Source organism: Taudactylus pleione, unplaced genomic scaffold (genome assembly GCF_031769625.1).
Source record: "Taudactylus pleione unplaced genomic scaffold, aTauple2 ptg000330l, whole genome shotgun sequence".
In the NCBI taxonomy this organism is placed as follows: Eukaryota; Metazoa; Chordata; class Amphibia; order Anura; family Myobatrachidae; genus Taudactylus; species Taudactylus pleione.
The window spans coordinates 2455946-2475184 of record NW_028284731.1 but is presented as its reverse complement, the minus strand read 5'-3'; the positions used below and the strand labels follow the sequence as shown (position 1 = coordinate 2475184).

At 45.0% G+C, this 19239-nt stretch overlaps 1 protein-coding gene across 2 annotated transcripts in view; it reads left to right on the top strand.

Moving 5' to 3' along the window:
• Positions 1-19239, top strand: part of TPCN1 (two pore segment channel 1) — an 83430-nt gene that overhangs the window by 53074 nt on the left and 11117 nt on the right. For both annotated transcript variants that reach the window (XM_088443489.1, XM_088443488.1), the window contains exons 16-21: positions 6235-6291; positions 7286-7339; positions 7800-7872; positions 8075-8182; positions 8435-8506; positions 8660-8749. In XM_088443489.1, coding sequence (XP_088299615.1) covers positions 6235-6291; positions 7286-7339; positions 7800-7872; positions 8075-8182; positions 8435-8506; positions 8660-8749 — 454 coding nt within the window. The remainder of the gene's footprint in view (positions 1-6234; positions 6292-7285; positions 7340-7799; positions 7873-8074; positions 8183-8434; positions 8507-8659; positions 8750-19239) is intronic.

The following is a 19239-nucleotide window of genomic DNA, read 5'->3' as shown; positions in this document are numbered from 1 at the left end:
TCACGACGTGCATGCAGGAGAATGGTCTCTACATCCAGAAGTCTTTCTACTTCTAGTGGACAAATGGGGTCTTCCGGAGGTGGATCTCACGGCCTCCAGACACAACAGCAAACTTCCAATTTATGGAGCTAGAACAAAGAACCCCGATGCGGCAGACGCATTGTCGGTGAAATAGAACTTCCATTTAGCAGATCTCTTCCCTCCAATATCCCTGCTTCCTCAAGTGCTTCGAAGGTTCAGACAGGAGGGAGGCACAAACGTGTTAATAGCTCCGGCCTGGTCCAGACGTCACTGGTACTCCTATCTGCAAAGGCTCTCCATAGACATTCCTCTTCAGCTTCCTCCTATGAGTAGACCTGTTGTCTCAGGGTCCATGTCTACATCCGGACCTAGCCCGTCTGTCTTTAATGGCTTTGCTCTTGAGAGAGCACGTAAACCAGCCTCAGCCAGGATTTACCACAGAATATGGCATACATATTTCCAATGGTGTGCTCCAAGAAACGATGACCCTCAGGTCTTTAAGGTTTCTAGATTTCTTGCCTTTCTTGAAGCTGGATTGGATTTAGGCCTCTGCCTAGCATCTCTGAAAATGCAGGTCTCTGGTTTCAGCGTAGAATTGCTCTTATACCAGATGTTCACACCTTCATGCAGGGTTTTCTACGAATACAACCTCCCTTTGTCCCTCCTGTGGCTCCATGGGATTTGTCAGTGGTGCTCCATGCATTTAAGGAACTTCCATTCGAACCCCTGGAATATGTGGCTGTCAAATGGCTCACTGCGAAGACTATTTCTTCTAGCTATAGCATCTGCCATCTGATTTAGGGATGCTTTTTATGTCGCTCCCCCTTTTTGATATTTCATCAGGACAGGGCTGTTCTTCAAACACGCCCAGGCTTCCTTCCCAAGGTGGTTTCTCTCTTCCATCTGAATGAAGAAATTGTGGTTCCGGCCTTCAATTCACCAGACCTCTTGGCAGGTGAGGCCTCTTTGGATGTGGTCCGTGCTCTAAAAATCTACGTGGACCATACTGCTTCCATCCGGAAATCGGACTCCCTCTTTGTCCTGTATGGATTCCACAAGAAGGGATGGCCAGCTAACAAACAGACTCTGGCCAGATGAATTCGCAGACGGGCTTTCCTGTGCCGACTACAGTCTCTACTCATTCTACTCGCTCTGTGGGTCCCTCGTGGGCAGCCCGACGTGGCGCCTCAGCTGAACAGCTATGCAAGGCGGCCACCTGGTCTTCTGTCCACACCTTTCTTAGGTTTTATGTCTTTGATACATTTGCCCCTCAGGATGCTTCCTTCGGCTGTAAGGTTCTCCTATCAGCTCAGGAGCGTTCCTGCCCTTGAACAACTGCTTTGGGACATCCCCAATGTCTCCCTTTGGAGCCCTATGGACCCTGAAGAAGAAAAGGAGAGCTATGGTAAAACTTACCTTTGGTTAACTCTCTTTCTTTTTTCGAAGTCCATAAGGACCACAGGGTACCCACCCTAATGCTCCTAGCTTCTATGGGTTTTCTTCTCCTGGTCACTTGTTTCCTTTACTGTGTGTGAGTGTGATTCCTTAGTGTACAAGTCTTCCTTCTCTCCTATCCTGCTCCTGCCTTGGGCTTGGTAACAAAACTGAAGTGCCCTCAAGCTGTGGCCGGGCTATAGAGGGAAGAACCGGATCATCCTGGGATTGAAAAGCTTTGCTGTTGGTGTCCAGTCCTCCAGGTCAAAACTACACCTCAATGTCTCCCTGTGGACCCTATGAACTTCGAAGAAACATAGTTAACCATACCTCTCCCTTTCCCTTAAATTGCATAATACTACAAAACCTTGTAACATATATTTAATGCAATTCATCATGAATTCAGTAGCAATGTCCCCTTGTAGTACACTTTACGTAATATATTGATGTGCTGGAATGAGCACTGTTTCCCATTAATTTCTTAGTAAAATTGTTTATTTGGATATAATTGCAGAGGTTATAGAACTTACATTGGATAGTTCAGACCTACTGTACATAATTTATTACCTTCCATAGCGCCCAACTTTTTATCCTGTGGTGTAGCTTGTGGTCTTTGAGTTATGGGGCAAACTTGAGATTTGGGACCTTCATCCACCCAGCTGCATGCAACTCCATCTGTGATGACCCCCACCTACATTTTAAACAGCCGAAGTTTCTTGGATTTTATAAAGCTTCATATACTATGTAAATAATTAAAGCGTATATGTCCAGTATATAATACTGCAATTAACACCTAGTACATAGCAATGCAGAGTATTATAATTATATCACATACATTTTAAGATTACTGCAGTGTCTCTACATTAATTATATAGAAAAGCCCTCTCACCTCTTCAGCTCAAATGCAAAACATTAGAGGCCAGTACCACTCCTAGTGTTGTGGTGTGTGTAGGGCCTGGTTAGTGCACATATGGCGCTCATCCCTTTATTCCAGTCTTCCTCTTCCCTGTAGTCACAGAGTGTGCACAAATAAATGAGAGCACCGTGCTGGTGACTGTTTGATATGCAATGCTTCACACTTTTTGCTGTAATGCCTGTGAATGTGACCAGAATTAAATCTCATGTACCACTCACTGATATCTACGGGGCTTATTTCATATAGATATCTTACATAAATCAGGTAAATTAGTCATGTGTGACTAAAAAAAAATACTCCAGTAACCTTACATGGGCAGATGCAGTTGTTTCTCCTGAGCACTAACCAGACCAAGCTGTGAGCTGCATTCATGTTCATTTTGGCCATTTACTGTGCACATGCTGCATTTTTGGGTAGACCTTGGATACAGCTGGCTGTTCAGGCTGGAATTGAATTACATGATCCCCTGTGGCCTTATTACTGTGGCATATTGTGTGTATCAACCAACCTAATTTCTTTTTATCCGGATAGACATTTTTTGTATTCTATGTAGATTTTTAATTGCTTGTTGTGGTACCTGTTCAGTGATGTGGGAACAGAGGTGTAAAATGATTAAACTGGCTATCTAAATGAATGCATGTAGATATCATCAGTGATTGCGCTGAGCGAAAAACAGTCTTGGTCCCAGGGGTCCTACTCCACAGTTTCTGGGTACCGTCACAATGTATGCTTTTGAGCTCATATGCCATGAGACCACCCCACATGCCTTACACATACTGTACACTATGGAAAGTCCACACTCATATTTTCAGTATGGTTAATGCTTATAAGTACATTGCCTTGATCTCACATAGCGAACAGGTGCAGTGCTGGGGGTAGAGAGGGGGCTAAAGGTAGGCAGCAGTTGGGACAGGGCTGGGGGCAGGTGGCAGTGCTGGGGATAGGTAGCAGTTGCGGTAGAGCTGGGGGTTGAGGCAGGGAGAAGTTTGGGTAGAGGGGGGTAAGGGCATGTGCTGGGTGTAGGAAAGGGGTATGTGCATATAGCAGTTGGTACTGTGCAGGGGGACAAGGAGGAGGTTAGGCCAGGTAATACTAGTTGTAGGTATGGGGTAAGTGTAGATAGCAGCTACGACGGTACTGGGGAGAAGGAAGGGTTTAGGGGCAGGCAATACTGGAGGCAGTGCTTGGGGGTAAGGGTAGATAGTCAGGGCAGTGGCTACCTCCTGCTGGGAGCCCCTGGCTGGGTTGCTATTATTATTATTATTATTACATTTTATTTATAGGGCGCCACAAGAGGACCGCAGCACCGTACATACAGTAAAGGGTACACAGAACATTACATTACAATACAGTAACCAACTTATAAACAGAGCACAAGTAACAATTAGCAACACAATTTTCCATACACAATACAGCTGGGAAGATGAAGGCTGTCATAGAAGTGCTAGAGAAGAATGCTGTGAGACAGTGGGGAGGAGGGCCCTGCTCCTAGGAGCTTACAAACTAGGGGAGAGGGGAGACTGACAGATGACATGAGGCATGAGTGTGTAGAGGGGGGACCTGAGTGCAGGAAGTAGGCGAGGTAGAGATGGCTGAGGCAGGAGGGACAGAGACTTGGTGACGTGGTTATGTGTTGGAAGGGTACGCTTTGATGAACAGGTGGGTTTTCAGTGCACGTTTAAAGCTCTGCAAGGTCGGGGAGAGCCTAATCGAGCAAGGGAGCTCATTCCAGTGAAGGGGGGCTGCACGAGCAAAATCTTGGATACGTGCATGAGATGAAGTAACCAGGGTGGAGGAGAGGTAACAGTCATTGGCAGACCGAAGTGAGCGGGAGGGAGCATGTAAGGAGATGAGATTTGAGATGTAAGGAGCAGTAGAGTTAGAGAGGGCCTTGTATGTGAAGGTGAGGAGTTTGAAGAGGAGTCTATAGGGGAATGGGAGCCAGTCCAGGTTTTGGCAGAGGGGAGCAGCAGAAGTGGAACGGCGGGAGAGGAAGATAAGCCTAGCTGCCGCATTGAGAACAGACTGGAGGGGAGCAAGATGGCAACGTGGGAGGCCAGTAAGGAGAAGGTTGCAGTAGTCAAGTCGAGAAATGACTAGTGAATGAATAATCAGTTTGGTAGCTTTCTCGGAGAGGAAAGGCCTAATACAAGCGATGTTGCGTAGCTGGAGCCGACAGGATTGAGCCAGAGATTGAATGTGGGCTGTGAAGGAGAGGGTCGAGTCAAGGGTGACACCCAAGCAGCGAAGTTGGGGGACAGGGGAGATGATTGTGTTGTCAACAGTGATAGCGAGATTGGTTGGAGTGGAGACTCTATTAGTGGAAAAGATGATGAGTTCAGTTTTGTCCATGTTGAGCTTCAGAGAGCGTTCGGACATCCAGGAAGAGATGGCGGAGAGGCAACTGGTTACCTGAGAAAGGACAGAAGGGGAGAGTTCAGGAGAGGAGAGGTATAGTTGTGTGTCATCGGCATAGAGGTGGTATTGGAGGCCAAAGGAGCTGATGAGCTCTCCTAGTTTAGAAGTGTACAGGGAGAAGAGCAGTGGGCCCAGGACAGAACCCTGTGGGACACCAATGGGAAGGGTGGAAGGGGGGGAGGTGGAGCCGGAGGTAGACACATAGAAGGAGCGGTTGGTGAGGTAAGAAGTGAACCAGGCATGGACGGCGTTAGAGATGCCAAAGGTCTAAAGGGTGCGAAGGAGTTGAGTATGATCCACGGTGTCAAAGGCTGCAGAGAGGTCCAGGAGAATGAGCAGAGAGAAGTGGCCCCTGGATTTGGCTGCAAGTAGGTCATTGGTGACTTTGGCCAGGGCAGTTTCAGTGGAGTGACGCTGGCGAAAGCCAGATTGGAGAGGATCAAGGATGGAGTTGTCAGAGAGATAGCTGGTGATGCGGCTGTAGACAAGCCGCTCAAGTAGTTTGGAGGCAAAAGGGAGAAGAGAAATGGGGCGGTAATTGGCAGGTGAGGACGGGTCGAGGTTGGGTTTTTTAAGAATAGGTGTGACAAGAGCATGTTTGAACGATGAGGAAAAGATGCTGGTGGAGAGAGATAAGTTGAAAAGGTGAGCAAGGTGGGAGCAGGCAGTGGAGGAGAGGGAGCGTAGAAGGCGAGAAGGGAGGGGGTCAAGGGGGCAGGTGGAGGGGGAGCGGACAAGATGAGGGAGTGGACCTCATCACCCGTGGTGGGGCTGAAGGAGCACAAGATGAGGTGGCCAGGAGGTGCGGATGGTGGGTGAGGCGGGGTTGCAGCAGGGGTGGTGGTGGGGGGCGGAGGAGACTGTTGAAAGTACCAAAGAGGTGGCGGGGATTGGAGGACTGGGTTACTGTTGTTTGCCTCTAGTTTGAGCTGCAGCTAGTCCCTCAGCAGCCAGGTGTAAACCTCCCAGCTCCCTCCTGTCCTGGGCAGTGTCCAGCTCCCTGGCCTCCTGTGTGTAGAGAGCTGACTGAGTCGGGGATGGTGCGCAGACTGCTGGAGGGGCCCAGCACCACCGACAACGCTGCTGCTGTAGCCAAGGAGGTTACGTGATGCAGAGCCTGGAGAGCGTGCTGGCAGATGAGGAGACTCTGCTGGAGGTGATTGTATGAGGAGACGCTGCTGGTCTTGATTGGTTGGGAAGATGCTGAGGATGTTATTGGCTGCTGTGGCGCACACACAGCGCGTCCTGCAGGACTCGCTCATTTTTAAAAACCTAGTCCCTCACTGCCTGCAGCACATAAAATCACGCTGTAGCGCAGATTTTGCGATCACTGATCACACTGTGTCTATTTCAGGTTAATCCTAATGTGGAAACATCTTGTATTGCTCTGATACAAATACCGAGTTTTACAAGTTCTCATCATCATCTCTCTCTTCTTTCTCCAGATGTTGTAGTTGCTATAAATGGATTCTGGATTTTGATTGAGACATTTATGGTGAAAAGTGAGTTCAGCCCAAACTTTAGACATTAGTATGGCTGACATGTACACGTGCAAATGCTAGTGCTCTATAACTGGATGCGTGTGACTGAACATGTGCACAGAAATGTGCTTTTACTAACTTGCCTGTCCTTACAGAATTTTGGGCAACAAATGCATTCAACTATATATTGTGTGTGATGTGAGTGACTGCTATACTGGACTAAATATAAATGTCTGTCATGATCAATAATTTGCTGCAGTTTTCCATGTAAGGAATTTGGGGGGGTCTATGTACTAAGCCTTGGAGAGAGAGAAAGTGGATGGGGATAAAGTACCAACCAATCAGCTTCTGTCATTTTTCAGTGAGTGACATTTAGGTGCTGATTGGTTGGGACTTTATCTCTCTCCAAGGCTTAGTACAGATCTTCCCCTATGTTCTTTAACTAAACACTCAGTCAGTGGTAACTAGGCAGGCTTGCTTTGTGGCAATGCACAGTGGATAAGTTGAGTGATACACAGGGGCAGGGACACTGATGTGACAACCAGTCAGTCTGTTTTGTTTTTTTACCCTAGATCAGTCCCCATAAGGACACTGTAGTAAATAAGTGGGATTAGTGGCAGCTGCTTGTCGTGGTAATGTAACGTCAGGTTATCTCAAAGCAACAATAGTTCATATCTCGAAATTAATATTTTGAGCTTTGGTAGTTGCTTAAACCAATAAAAGTTAAATCACAATAAGTTTTTTATTTATAAATAATTAGATAGAAGCAAACCAATCAAAGTGGAGTTTACTTGAACATATTCAGACCTAAGGGGTGAATTGGTCTAAATTTGCACAGAAGTGGGTACCAAATAAGCAGAAAATATGTAGTATTTGGTAAAAAGCTAAACCTACCTAAAAAAAACATAATTCACCTTGTGGCCTCTATATATTCAGCTTACAGTAAATCACAATTGCCTGTGAGGTGTGTGCACTTTCACTTAAATACCTTTCCTTGAATGTTTTTTCTCGTTAGGTGGCAACTTCTTTCCACAAGGTGTTCCATGGAGCTACATTGTTTTCCTCACAAGTAAGTCTCACACTTTCCTAAGTGCCTCCCCACCACCAGCTTGTACATGGCCACAAGGTTAGCTGAAATGGGACCCATCACATCACAGACAGCTGTTCTCCTATTAACTAGTGCCAAATGGGTGGGGGGTGGGGAGGGTATTGTTATGAAGGGGTGCTGTAGATTCAAGCTGTATATGATGTGTCTGATGAATGGATAGGATCTGCGATTGGATAGACCCAAGCCCCAAACTGCTACCCATTACTATTTTATGTTAATTGATCTCTGCCTGTCACAGTAAAGGCCAGTGGGACATAAACAAAGCTAAAAGTATTAAGGACAGTTTCTCTAATCATAGCTACTTAGAGGCTAAGTAGAACCTATAGCTATGTGACCCCTCCTCCCCAGCAGGCACACATACACCTACCTCCCACCACTGATTCCTTTAATAACCCCAGTGTGTTTTTATCTCCTGCTCTAGTTTACGTGTCTGAAGTGCTTGTGAAGGTGACTGGTCTGGGCCCACTGAAATATTTCACATCAGGGTGGAACCTGTGAGTGGACCTTGTGGTACAGTGTATAGCACAGATATATCCAGATCTCATTGGCAATGTTCTTGCTGACAGTCATCCTTGTGTAGCTTGTAAAGATGAAGATGCTTGTTATGTTGTATTGTAAATGATCACCTGTTCTGTATATGTGCTGGGCTGCCTGATGTGCTGAACTAATAGTTCATACCCCATTCTTCTCTCTTAGGTTTGATTTCTCTGTCACAATGCTGGCACTGCTGGGACTCCTGGCATTGGCCTTTAACGTGAAGCCGTTTTATTTTATTGTAGTGCTGAGACCCCTGCAGCTGCTCAGGTCAGATTGTAGCGGATTTATGTTTTTTATGTCATATGTTCCATAGATTACTTGGAGAGCCCTAATAACATGTCTGAGACTCTAGTGTATCCTTCCTGCCATATAATTATATCTGTGTCTTACACACCTCACCATTAGAACACAGGAACACAAGCAACCTGTGGGGGAAAGTGCAGAGTAATAATGATTCCCAGGTTCTAACTCCAGTCTCTAATGCACATCTCATAACACACTCTCTATGATCCCTTCTAGGCTGTTCAAACTGAAGAAGCGTTACAGAACAGTGTTAGACACCATGTTTGAGTTACTCCCAAGAATGGCCAGGTAATAGGACTTCTTCCTTACTCAATCCACAGACCTGATTCTTCCTATGGGAACATCTGTTTGTCTATTCATTTTACTGACATGTTTTATGTGTCCATCTAGTTCCTTATCCATTGTTTCTTTACCTTAACATTATGCTTTTCTCCCCCACAGCCTGGGCTTAACTCTACTTATTTTCTACTATTCCTTTTCCATTGTGGGCATGGAGTTCTTCTCAGGGGTGCTGTACCCCAACTGCTGCAAGTAAGTATAACCTACCTCTGCAGTGGGATACAGTCAGTATCCCGGCAAACGCGATGCCAGCACTGATATTACTGGTGCCAGAATACTGACTTCTCTCACAATACCAACGCCGGCATCCCACCCGCGGGGATACCGAAGGTAAGTAGTGGGGTGGAGGGAGGGTTAGGTGTAGTGGTTAGGCAGGTTTTTTTAGGGTGCGGGGAGGGGGAGGTTAGGTTCAGGCACTAGGATGGAGGTTAGGGCTAGGCACTGAGGAGGGAGGGTAGGGTAGGGTGAGGGGCAGGGTTAGCATACAGAATAGCAAGTGTCGGTATGCTAGCCCTGTCGGGACAGCCGGGATTCCGACTGCCGTCATCCCACACCCAACCCCTCTGCAGCACATATCTGTTGATCCGTTTCTCATGCTGCTATACATTTTTTCTTCGGGTTCCATAGGGTCCACAGGACCTTGGGGGTTATATGGTAGGAGTGATCCAGGTACCAAACAGTTACAAGCTTTAGCTCCCAGGATGTACTGGGTCCTCATCCATATATATCCCGCCCCTGGCTACTGGCACTCAGTTTTTTGTTTGGTGCGCAGGATCAGTGCACCTTTTTAGACTGCTCAGGCAGTCCCAAGCTTTGTTTTTGTTTTTTTCTTCCAATGAGTATGCAGGACTAGGTGTCCTAATGGACGCCCGTGCTGCTGCTCCATCTACCCCCGCCGGCGCCGCAACACCATTGAGGGAACTGGTGATTTCGGTGGGCGCCAGCAGAGTTTGACTGGCGATGACACTGGGCCCGGGACTGCAACCAGAAGACACGGGGACACAGGTAAGGTGGTTCCCTGCTTGTGGGGAACCATGTGGCAGTTCGTGCCTCCAGCAGTGGAGACCTGCTGGAGGTTTCTGTTGTGGGGAACCGGGGGAGACCACCGGGACATATAAATCTGGCGTTGGGGACAGTGGCGGCGGCCATGTAAAAGACCAGTGCGCCCGGTGGACTGATACAGCCTAGGGGAAGTAGGCTCTCCCCGGCAGCCCCTCCCCCAGCCCAGACGCTGATCCAGAGGCAATGCTTTTGCACGTCTGGGTTGCTCCTCCCTGCTTCCCTTGTATATGAAACGCCCAGAGACCACTTTCAAATGCTCTACTGTAGCCGCGAATCTCAGGAGGTTTGGTCAGTCTCCCTGTATACCTCTCCTTTGGTGGCCAGGTTATACAGAGCTCAATATCCTACTAAGCTTTGTGCTTTTTGTAGTTGACAAAGAGCTTATTGCAAATATATTGCTTAAATGCATTGTATGTGACTTATGCTAGTTCTGCTGTGTATTATACTGCCTTTTTTGTTTCTGAAAGACTGTCAGTTATAACTATCACTGTTATTTCTCCTCATCCCATTTACTAAATATTTTTGAAGGTGGTCACATTGCATTGTTACTTTTTATATGTATATATGCTAAGTGTAAGGCAGTGGTTCCCAAACTTTTTTGAATCACGGCACCCTAGAGTATCACCATTGTTTTCACAGCACCCCTAAGTTTAGGTTTGTTATTGAGAGATTCAGAAAAAAATATAGTGAAGTAGTACAGTGAAGTAAACACTGCTTGCCTGTCATCCTTAGGTTCAGTTATGTGATGGTGGACAGGTTTGTGCTTCTGTTTGTCCACATATTTACATTACATTGACTATAAATAATTTGATTTGATGCTGGACCACTAACCTGAGGCACCCCTGCAAATGTCCCAAGGCACCCCAGGGTGCCACGGCACACAGTTTAGGACCCACTGGCATAAGGGGAAACAAGTTCATGCAGGTTTTATTTTTTACTGTCAGTTATAACTATCACTGCTATTGCTCCATTTAACCCTCAACTACAGGTGTGCAATGATTAAATTGTACTTCACAATTGCTTGTGAAGACTGAGCTGCCCACCCCCTCTCTCCTAATTAATTAGAGATGCTCAGCTGCAATTGAGTGTTTACTGAGGGGAGATTTAGGCTCTTTCTCTGAGTATACCTTTCTCCTAGGACCAAGGTATATAGCACTAGAATCCTACCAACTTTTTGTTTCTTGTATAAATTGATTCAGTACCACCCCAACACACCAAAAAAGCTGGGCGCTAATCAAAAACAATCCCACTAGATCACCATACAGCAGCACACACCAGTAGGTTGTGTATACCTACTAAAAAATAAATTTTCTCAGGAAAATCGGCAATAACCACAGAAAATGACCAAATAGTGGTGCGCTAATAAAAAATGATTAAACACACTAAAATAGGATTGACAGGGCAGATTTTAAACCAAGACGCCAATATTTTGCTCAATATATTTTTTATATATCAATAACAAGTATCAAATAACAATATACATATACCAGATACACATAAAAAATTTATAAAATATAGACCACAATTCGGATCCTCATATCTATACTAGGACCTAACATTTAGTCCATAGTGCCACAGTTAAGTATTAGTATTTTAAAAACACTTGACTCTCACCAGACTTGTAAATATAAGGAAGTTCTTTTAATAGTCCCATGGACCAATTTTCTTCAGTTTTAATAAAAGCGGGATATTCACAATGATAGTCCTTTATAATAAAGAACTTTTGGTTCTTTATTATAAAGAACCCGCATGCATAGTTAGAAGGCTTCGGTTTGAAGGTACATAGATGCTCCAGTAACGTCAACCTGTGACCGCCTCTCTTCAGCCGCTTGCACACTCCGACTGCTGGAGATTAACCTCCATTTGATTTCCAAGTAATCGGCTTCAGTGATGTACAGAGGCACTAAATGAGTCAACCTGTGACCGCCTCTCTCTTACCGCCCGTGTGCTGCTAGTCCTGGGAGTCCGTCTCAGTTAGCATATATGCGGCTCACTGTATCTATGCAGCAAAACTTCCAATCAAAGCAAGATGATGTCTGGCAAGAAGTAACAACACAATAGTAGGTATCACTGACGCGTTTCGCTTCCGCCTATGGAAGCTTTATCAAAGAGTATGGATACTTGTGGCTCCAGATTTTTCCTTTTTAAACCTACTTAATTGAATAATAATTGGCACAAATCTTTACACCTGCTTAAACAGGTGTCTCTAATGGTCATTAATCACACAACAAAATCCCATGAAGGGTTTTAAAAAATAAAAACAGCACTTTATTGGCGTCAAGGTTAATCATTTTATATTCATAATTATGCATCTACTAAGTCTATACCCATATTGTTGGATGATTATAAATCAAAATAAAAAGTGTGTGTGTGTATATATATATATATATATATATTTATATATAGAGATAAAAGGTAAAAAATAATAAAGATACTATTAAATCAATCCTATACCGGGATTCAAACCCCGGTCTTAAAAACACAGATTCTCAAGATCAGACTCTCTACCTCTACACTATCGTCATATAGGTACCAAACAATCAAATATTAAGTACATCTCTCAATTTTAAATAACTTTACTAAGATACATGCTTTTAGTCAAACTCTCTCGTATTTATCTTATTTTATTTATATTTTGGCAAGTGTACCCACTACTCACTATCAACTTCAATCCTCCAATGAATATTGTGATAGGGAAAGCTACACAGAGAGACAATATATCACATTACCATGATGTTATCAAAAATGACAACCCTCACATCTAGTATTATTAGAAGAAACCTCTCACTACTTCTCACTCATAAATTAGCCTCCCGATGTAACTAACTAAATAAGATACATAAATCCAGAGTGAGTTATCTGATTGTCTCACCTGTCAATAACCATATAAACAAGATTAAACATATTGTATAATAAATATATATCTCATTCCTACATCGGGATATGAACCCACGTATTCAAGGTGTGTGAGTCTTCACAATCATGTTCTTTACCTCTACACTATCACCTCTCTCGATCCCTGTTTGGTTGTACTAATATAGCATGTTGAACCTCCTTCTCTCATTATGGCAAATAAACCTAATCACCAGTAAAAACTACAAGCCCGATAGGATATTGCATTTTAACAAAAAAGCATCCCTCACCCTCAGTAATCTAGATGGTTTCTCACTCCACTTGTCCCACTCTCATACATACTCCTTCTGACAGAATAAATCCAAACAAGCAATCATAAGATCCATTACAATCCTCGAATTAGTTGGCAAATGATTCAAAATCAATATTATCATTAAGTCCCAGAGGGAAGAGTGTTTGGAGTCTAAAAATCCATAATGCCTCCTTGCTACATAAAGTTTTATACCTATCCCCCCCCCCCTGTAGTGGACTATACATGTTGTACCCCTGTAATCATCAATCCAGCGGGATTACCGTTATGTACTAGATCAAAATGTTGAGATACACTGTGTAACTTAAACCTCTTTTTAAGCAGGTGTAAAGATTTGTGCCAATTATTATTCAATTAAGTAGGTTTAAAAAGGAAAAATCTGGAGCCACAAGTATCCATACTCTTTGATAAAGCTTCCATAGGCGGAAGCGAAACGCGTCAGTGATACCTACTATTGTGTTGTTACTTCTTGCCAGACATCATATTGTCTCTCTGTGTAGCTTTCCCTATCACAATATTCATTGGAGGATTGAAGTTGATAGTGAGTAGTGGGTACACTTGCCAAAATATAAATAAAATAAGATAAATACGAGAGAGTTTGACTAAAAGCATGTATCTCAGTAAAGTTATTTAAAATTGAGAGATGTACTTAATATTTGATTGTTTGGTACCTATATGACGATAGTGTAGAGGTAGAGAGTCTGATCTTGAGAATCTGTGTTTTTAAGACCGGGGTTCGAATCCCGGTATAGGATTGATTTAATAGTATCTTTATTATTTTTTACCTTTTATCTCTATATAGATATATATATATATACTTTTTATTTTGATTTATAATCATCCAACATATATGGGTATAGACTTAGTAGATGCATAATTATGAATATAAAATGATTAACCTTGACGCCAATAAAGTGCTGTTTTTATTTTTTAAAACCCTTCATGGGATTTTATGTGATTAATGACCATTAGAGACACCTGTTTAAGCAGGTGTAAAGATTTGTGCCAATTATTATTCAATTAAGTAGGTTTAAAAAGGAAAAATCTGGAGCCACAAGTATCCATACTCTTTGATAAAGCTTCCATAGGCGGAAGTGAAACGCGTCAGAGATACCTACTATTGTGTTGTTACTTCTTGCCAGACATCATCTTGCTTTGATTGGAAGTTTTGCTGCATAGATACAGTGAGCCGCATATATGCTAACTGAGACGGACTCCCAGGACTAGCAGCACACGGGCGGTAAGAGAGAGGCGGTCACAGGTTGACTCAATTAGTGCCTCTGTACATCACTGAAGCTGATTACTTGCAAATCAAACGGAGGTTAATCTCCAGCAGTCGGAGTGTGCAAGCGGCTGAAGAGAGGCGGTCACAGGTTGACGTTACTGGAGCCTTTATGTACCTTCAAACCGGAGCCTTCTAACTATGCATGCGGGCTGATTGGGATTGTCCACACCAAAAGTTCTTTATTATAAAGGACTATCATTGTGAATATGCCGCTTTTATTAAAACTGAAGAAAATTGGTCCGTGGGACTATTAAAAGAACTTCCTTATATTTACAAGTCTGGTGAGAGTCAAGTGTTTTTAAAATATTAATACTTAACTGTGGCACTATGGACTAAATGTTAGGTCCTAGTATAGATATATGAGGATCCGAATTGTGGTCTATATTTTATAAATTTTTTATGTGTATCTGGTATATGTATATTGTTATTTGATACTTGTTATTGATATATAAAAAATATATTGAGCAAAATATTGGCGTCTTGGTTTAAATTCTGCCCTGTCAATCCTATTTTAGTGTGTTTAATCATTTTTTATTAGCGCACCACTATTTGGTCATAAATTTATTCAGTGCCAATTTGTAAGTATAGTTGTATGCATTGCACTTATATAATAACAATGTGACTGCGATTTAGTGCCCATTTGCAAATATATTTATATGCATGTAGATCCTACCAATCCTATGTGTTTAGGTAGTTGATATTTGTTTTATTTTTGTTTTTTTCCTAGCCCCCAACTACCTGTTGTATAGGGGTTAGAGAGTACTTCACATATATTTGTATCTGTGAAGGGGGTCACATTGCATTGTTAACCCTACACTTGTTGTAGGTTACTGACAAATATTTCCCGTGAGGACAAAGGGGTAAACAGGAGACTGTTGTCCCTGTGCTTGGTTTATGTAAATCCTGTGCAGTAGGCCTCTCAGGATTTCATACTGGATGGACTGTATGTTAATTGTTATACACCACAACAGTCCGCCTCGCCAGCACCTGTCCAGGAGTCACCTTGAATGTCCTCCTGGTCTCAGTTTGTGACGCAGTTAGTGGATAGCTTATCAGCCCCCACACTGATTCACACTTTGGATTTCCCACAGTTATTACAGCCTGCTTTGTTTCCTTTTCCCATACAGCCTTCCTGGATGGAGGGTTATGTCCATTCAGTTCAGAATCTGGCTTTTAGCATCTACGTATCTTCAGATGTTACATGCAAATAAGGCATCAGCCATCTAAGCATATAAATGGACTGCACCATCCTCTCAGTCCACCCTGCTTTCATTCTGATATATCATCTGAGGAGGCAGATGATACATACGTTTCTCCCTCTGGGCCTATCTTGGAGAAGAATAGTGTCAACTATCAGTGGATGTTCCTCTCTAGCTGGGGTGGTTAATTCAATCCTCATTATAGAAGATGAAGTACTGGTTCCTAAAAGCCTAATAATCCTGGTGTTCAGACACCAAAAAGTGATTTAGGCTAGATTACCTCAATCTGAACAGCTCACTGAGTTTATGGGGGAAGCATGGAACACTTCAGATAATCTGTTCCAGATTCCAAAAAGACTGGTGTCTTTTTACCCTCTCCCATAGGGAGAGTGCATTAGGTGGGAAATCCCCCTCCCTACTGGGGATTCTTACGTGTCGCCTTCCAAAAGGGTTACTCCCCAGAAGGTTGTTTGCACAACTCCCCCATCAGATTTTTTTCTAGGCCCTTGCCCTCTAGTAGACCATTCATGTCTTGCTCAATTCAGGGGTGATCATCCCGGTTCCTTTGACTAACAAGGAAGGAGTTATTACTCAGATTTCTTTTTGATTCAGAAGCTAAATGGGTCTCATCGCTCAATTCTGAATCGGAAATCTCTCAACAGGTCCATCCATGTGCTTAAAGTTCCGTATGGAGACCCTTAGGTCGATTATGCTGGCAATAGAACCGGGGAGTTCATGGTTCCCTGGACATACAGGATACATATCTGCATGTACCTTTGCACTATTACACCAACGGTTTCTGAGTTTTGCTGTCCGTCAGCAACATTACCATTGCCCTTTGGTTTGTCCACAGCCCCTCGGGACCTCCTGATTTTGGCAGTCTATGGAGGTTTTGCAACATCATCTCCAGCTGACCACTGCCTGTCTGCAGGAGCAGTGCTGGATAATCAATTGGAAAAAAGTCTTCCCTTTCTCCAACACAGCAGATGGTACAGTACATCTGGGGGTGCTATTGGATTCCCTGGCACAAAGGCTCTTTCTTCCAGTGGACAAGATTTTGGCTCTGCAATTGCGGGTGCGCAAATTGCTCCGCAATCAGAGGGTATCCATTCACTCAGCAATGCAGGTCCTGGGGTCCATGATATCCACTTTTGACATTGTGGAATATGCCCAGTTCCATTCCAGGCCTCTGCAATGACTGATTCTCTCCCGGTGGAAGGGGCAGTATCATCTGATACGGTCCCAGGCAACCCTCCACTCTTGAGAAGTTTGGTTTTCCCTCTCATGGTGGCTGCAAATGTCTCATCTGGACAAGGGTCGCCCCTTCTGGGTACCAGATGGGGTGCTCCTCACCACGGATGCCAGCCTCCGCGGATGGGGCGCAGTGACAGGTCATCATACTTTTCTGGGAAGATGGACGTCCAAAGAGGGTCACCTGTCCATAAACATCCTGGAACTTCGTGCAGTGACCCTGATTCAGAGCCAGACGCTCTGACAGAGCGCTCGCTCTGAATCAGGGCCGTCCTTCCTGATTTTAGAGCGGCCTCCTGGCCGCTCGCATAGCTGTGGGCGACCACCCACAGCTATAGCGAGCGGCCAAAAAGATGGTCGCGACCATTGGGCTTGCGACGAGACCCTTGTGGTAGGGTCTCGTCTGCCGCAAGCCCTGGAGTGCTTTTGGCTCTATCAGAGCCGAAAGCACTCCCACTGACATAACTTGTGATGTCAGTGGGGCTGGCCCCAGTTGGTAGGCGTTCCCATGGGAACGCCTCCGTCTGGCCAGCCCTGCCCCGGCACGCCCACCAAAGGGGGCGTGCTGTCACTCACCATCGACGGCACGCCCCCTTTGTAGCGAGACCCATAGCGACGGCTTGCCCGTCGCTATCCTGGTCTCGTGCATGCGCACGACGGAGCCGGGTCCGTCGTGCGCACGACGGAGCCGGGTCCGTCGTGCGCATGCGCACTGGCCCAACATCGACCCACTTGCGAGCGCTCGCGAGCGGGTCTGAATCAGGCCCAGTATACAGAGCACTCCTTCAAGCACTGGATATCCTAAAGGGCATGCCTGTCCAAATCCAGTCGGACAATGTATCCGCAGTAGCCTACCTCAACTATCAGGTAGGCACACGAAGTCTTGCATCCATGAGGGAAGTGACAAACATTCTGGTCTGGGCAGAATGTCATCTTCCTGCAATATTCATCCCCGGAGTCTTAAACTGGAAAGCAGACTTCCTAAGTCGTCAGGTCATACACGGGAATGGGCTTTTCATCCGGAAGTCTTTCAGGTCCTAGTGGACAAATGGGGACTACCAGAAGTATACCTGATGGTCTCACGACGCAATCACAAGGTCCCCGGGTACGGATCCAGAACCAGAGACCCCTCAGCCGCCACTCTGGAAGTAAGATGGGACTTCAGTCTGGCAAACCTTTTTCCTCCACTTTCCCTCCTCCTAAGGGTCATCAGGAAATTCAAGTAAGAGGGCGGCACAGTAATACTGATAGCTCCTGCTTGGCCCAGACGCCATTGGTTCACCGACTTACGGAGTCTGTCAATAGACACTCTGTGGCCTCTTCCTCTAAGGCCGGACCTGTTAGCACAAGGTCCCTGCCTACATCCGGACCTTCCTCGTCTGTATTTGATGGCGTTGCTCTTGAGTCTTCTATCTTAAGAGCCAAGGGTTTTACTACCCCTGTAATTCAGATGATACTTGAGCACGAAAGCCTTTCTCTGCCCGCATCTATTACAGAATTTGGCACTCGTATTTTCAATGTTGTTTACATAGAAAATATGACCCTGAAGTTTTTAGGGTCTCACGAATGCTTGCTTTTCTCCAGGCTGGGTTAGACCTGGGTCTCCGCCTGGCCACCCTGAGAGTTCAAGTATCTGCACTATCAGTTTGGTTTCAGCAAAGGATCGCCCCTCTGCCTGATGTTAGAACATTTTTTGCAGGATGTTCTGAGGGTTCAGCTTCCCTTTGTCCCTCCGGTAGCTCCGTGGGATTTGTTTTTGGTTCTCAGGGCTCTACAGGCTTCCCCATTTTGACCCCTGAAATCAGTAGACCTCAAGTGGTTGACAGCGAAGACAGTTTTTCTTCTCACTATCTCCTCTGCCCGCATGGTCTCTGATTTTGCTGCGCTTTCTTGTTGCTCCCTCTCTTTGATTTTTCAACAGGATAGAGCTGTTCTTCGTACCAGGATGGGTTACCTTCTTAAAATAAAAGCCCGACGCCCGGCATCCCGAATGAAGGTTAGCCAGGCGCGGCCAGCCGCGGGGGGGTTAGGTCAGGTGCTCCCGGGGGGGGGGGGGTATAGGGTTAGGCACACCCCCCCCGGAGATTTAGGGTTAGGCTGCAAGATTAATTGATGTTAATCTTGTGGTTACATCAATGATACAATGTCGCGACATTGTATCATTGATGTAAACCACAGGATTAACATCAATTAATCTTGCGGTTACTATGTAGCGGCTCTCACCATAGACGGGCTATGGGGATTTCTCACCATAGACGGCTATGGGAGACAGAGGCTGGCCGCATTCAGCTAATCAGGGAGCTGCTCCGACGGAGATGCTCCCTGATTGGCTGGCGGCCCCTGCACTGACGGGGCACACGTGTGCCCCGGTCATTTACGCGGAGCAAAGGTATGTGTACACACATACCTTTGCTCAGTCCGCATAGATCGGTTTTTTTTCGTTTTTTTATTTTAACCCCTGGATTGCCTACTTGGAGAAGAGGACGTGATCTACGCATAAGAGAGGTGAGTATGGATTTTTTTTTCAGGTACACCCCTATGGATTACTTTGGATAATAGGTGAGTATGTGTGAGTGTGCATGTATGTTTTATTAAAATTATACTTTCACGGTGTAAGTTTGTTTTTTTACGTATTTCTTTAGTTGTGGAACTACAAGTGCCAGCGGGCCCGTAATGCCCCGCATGCTGGTATTTGTGGTTCTCCAAATACCAGCATGCAGGG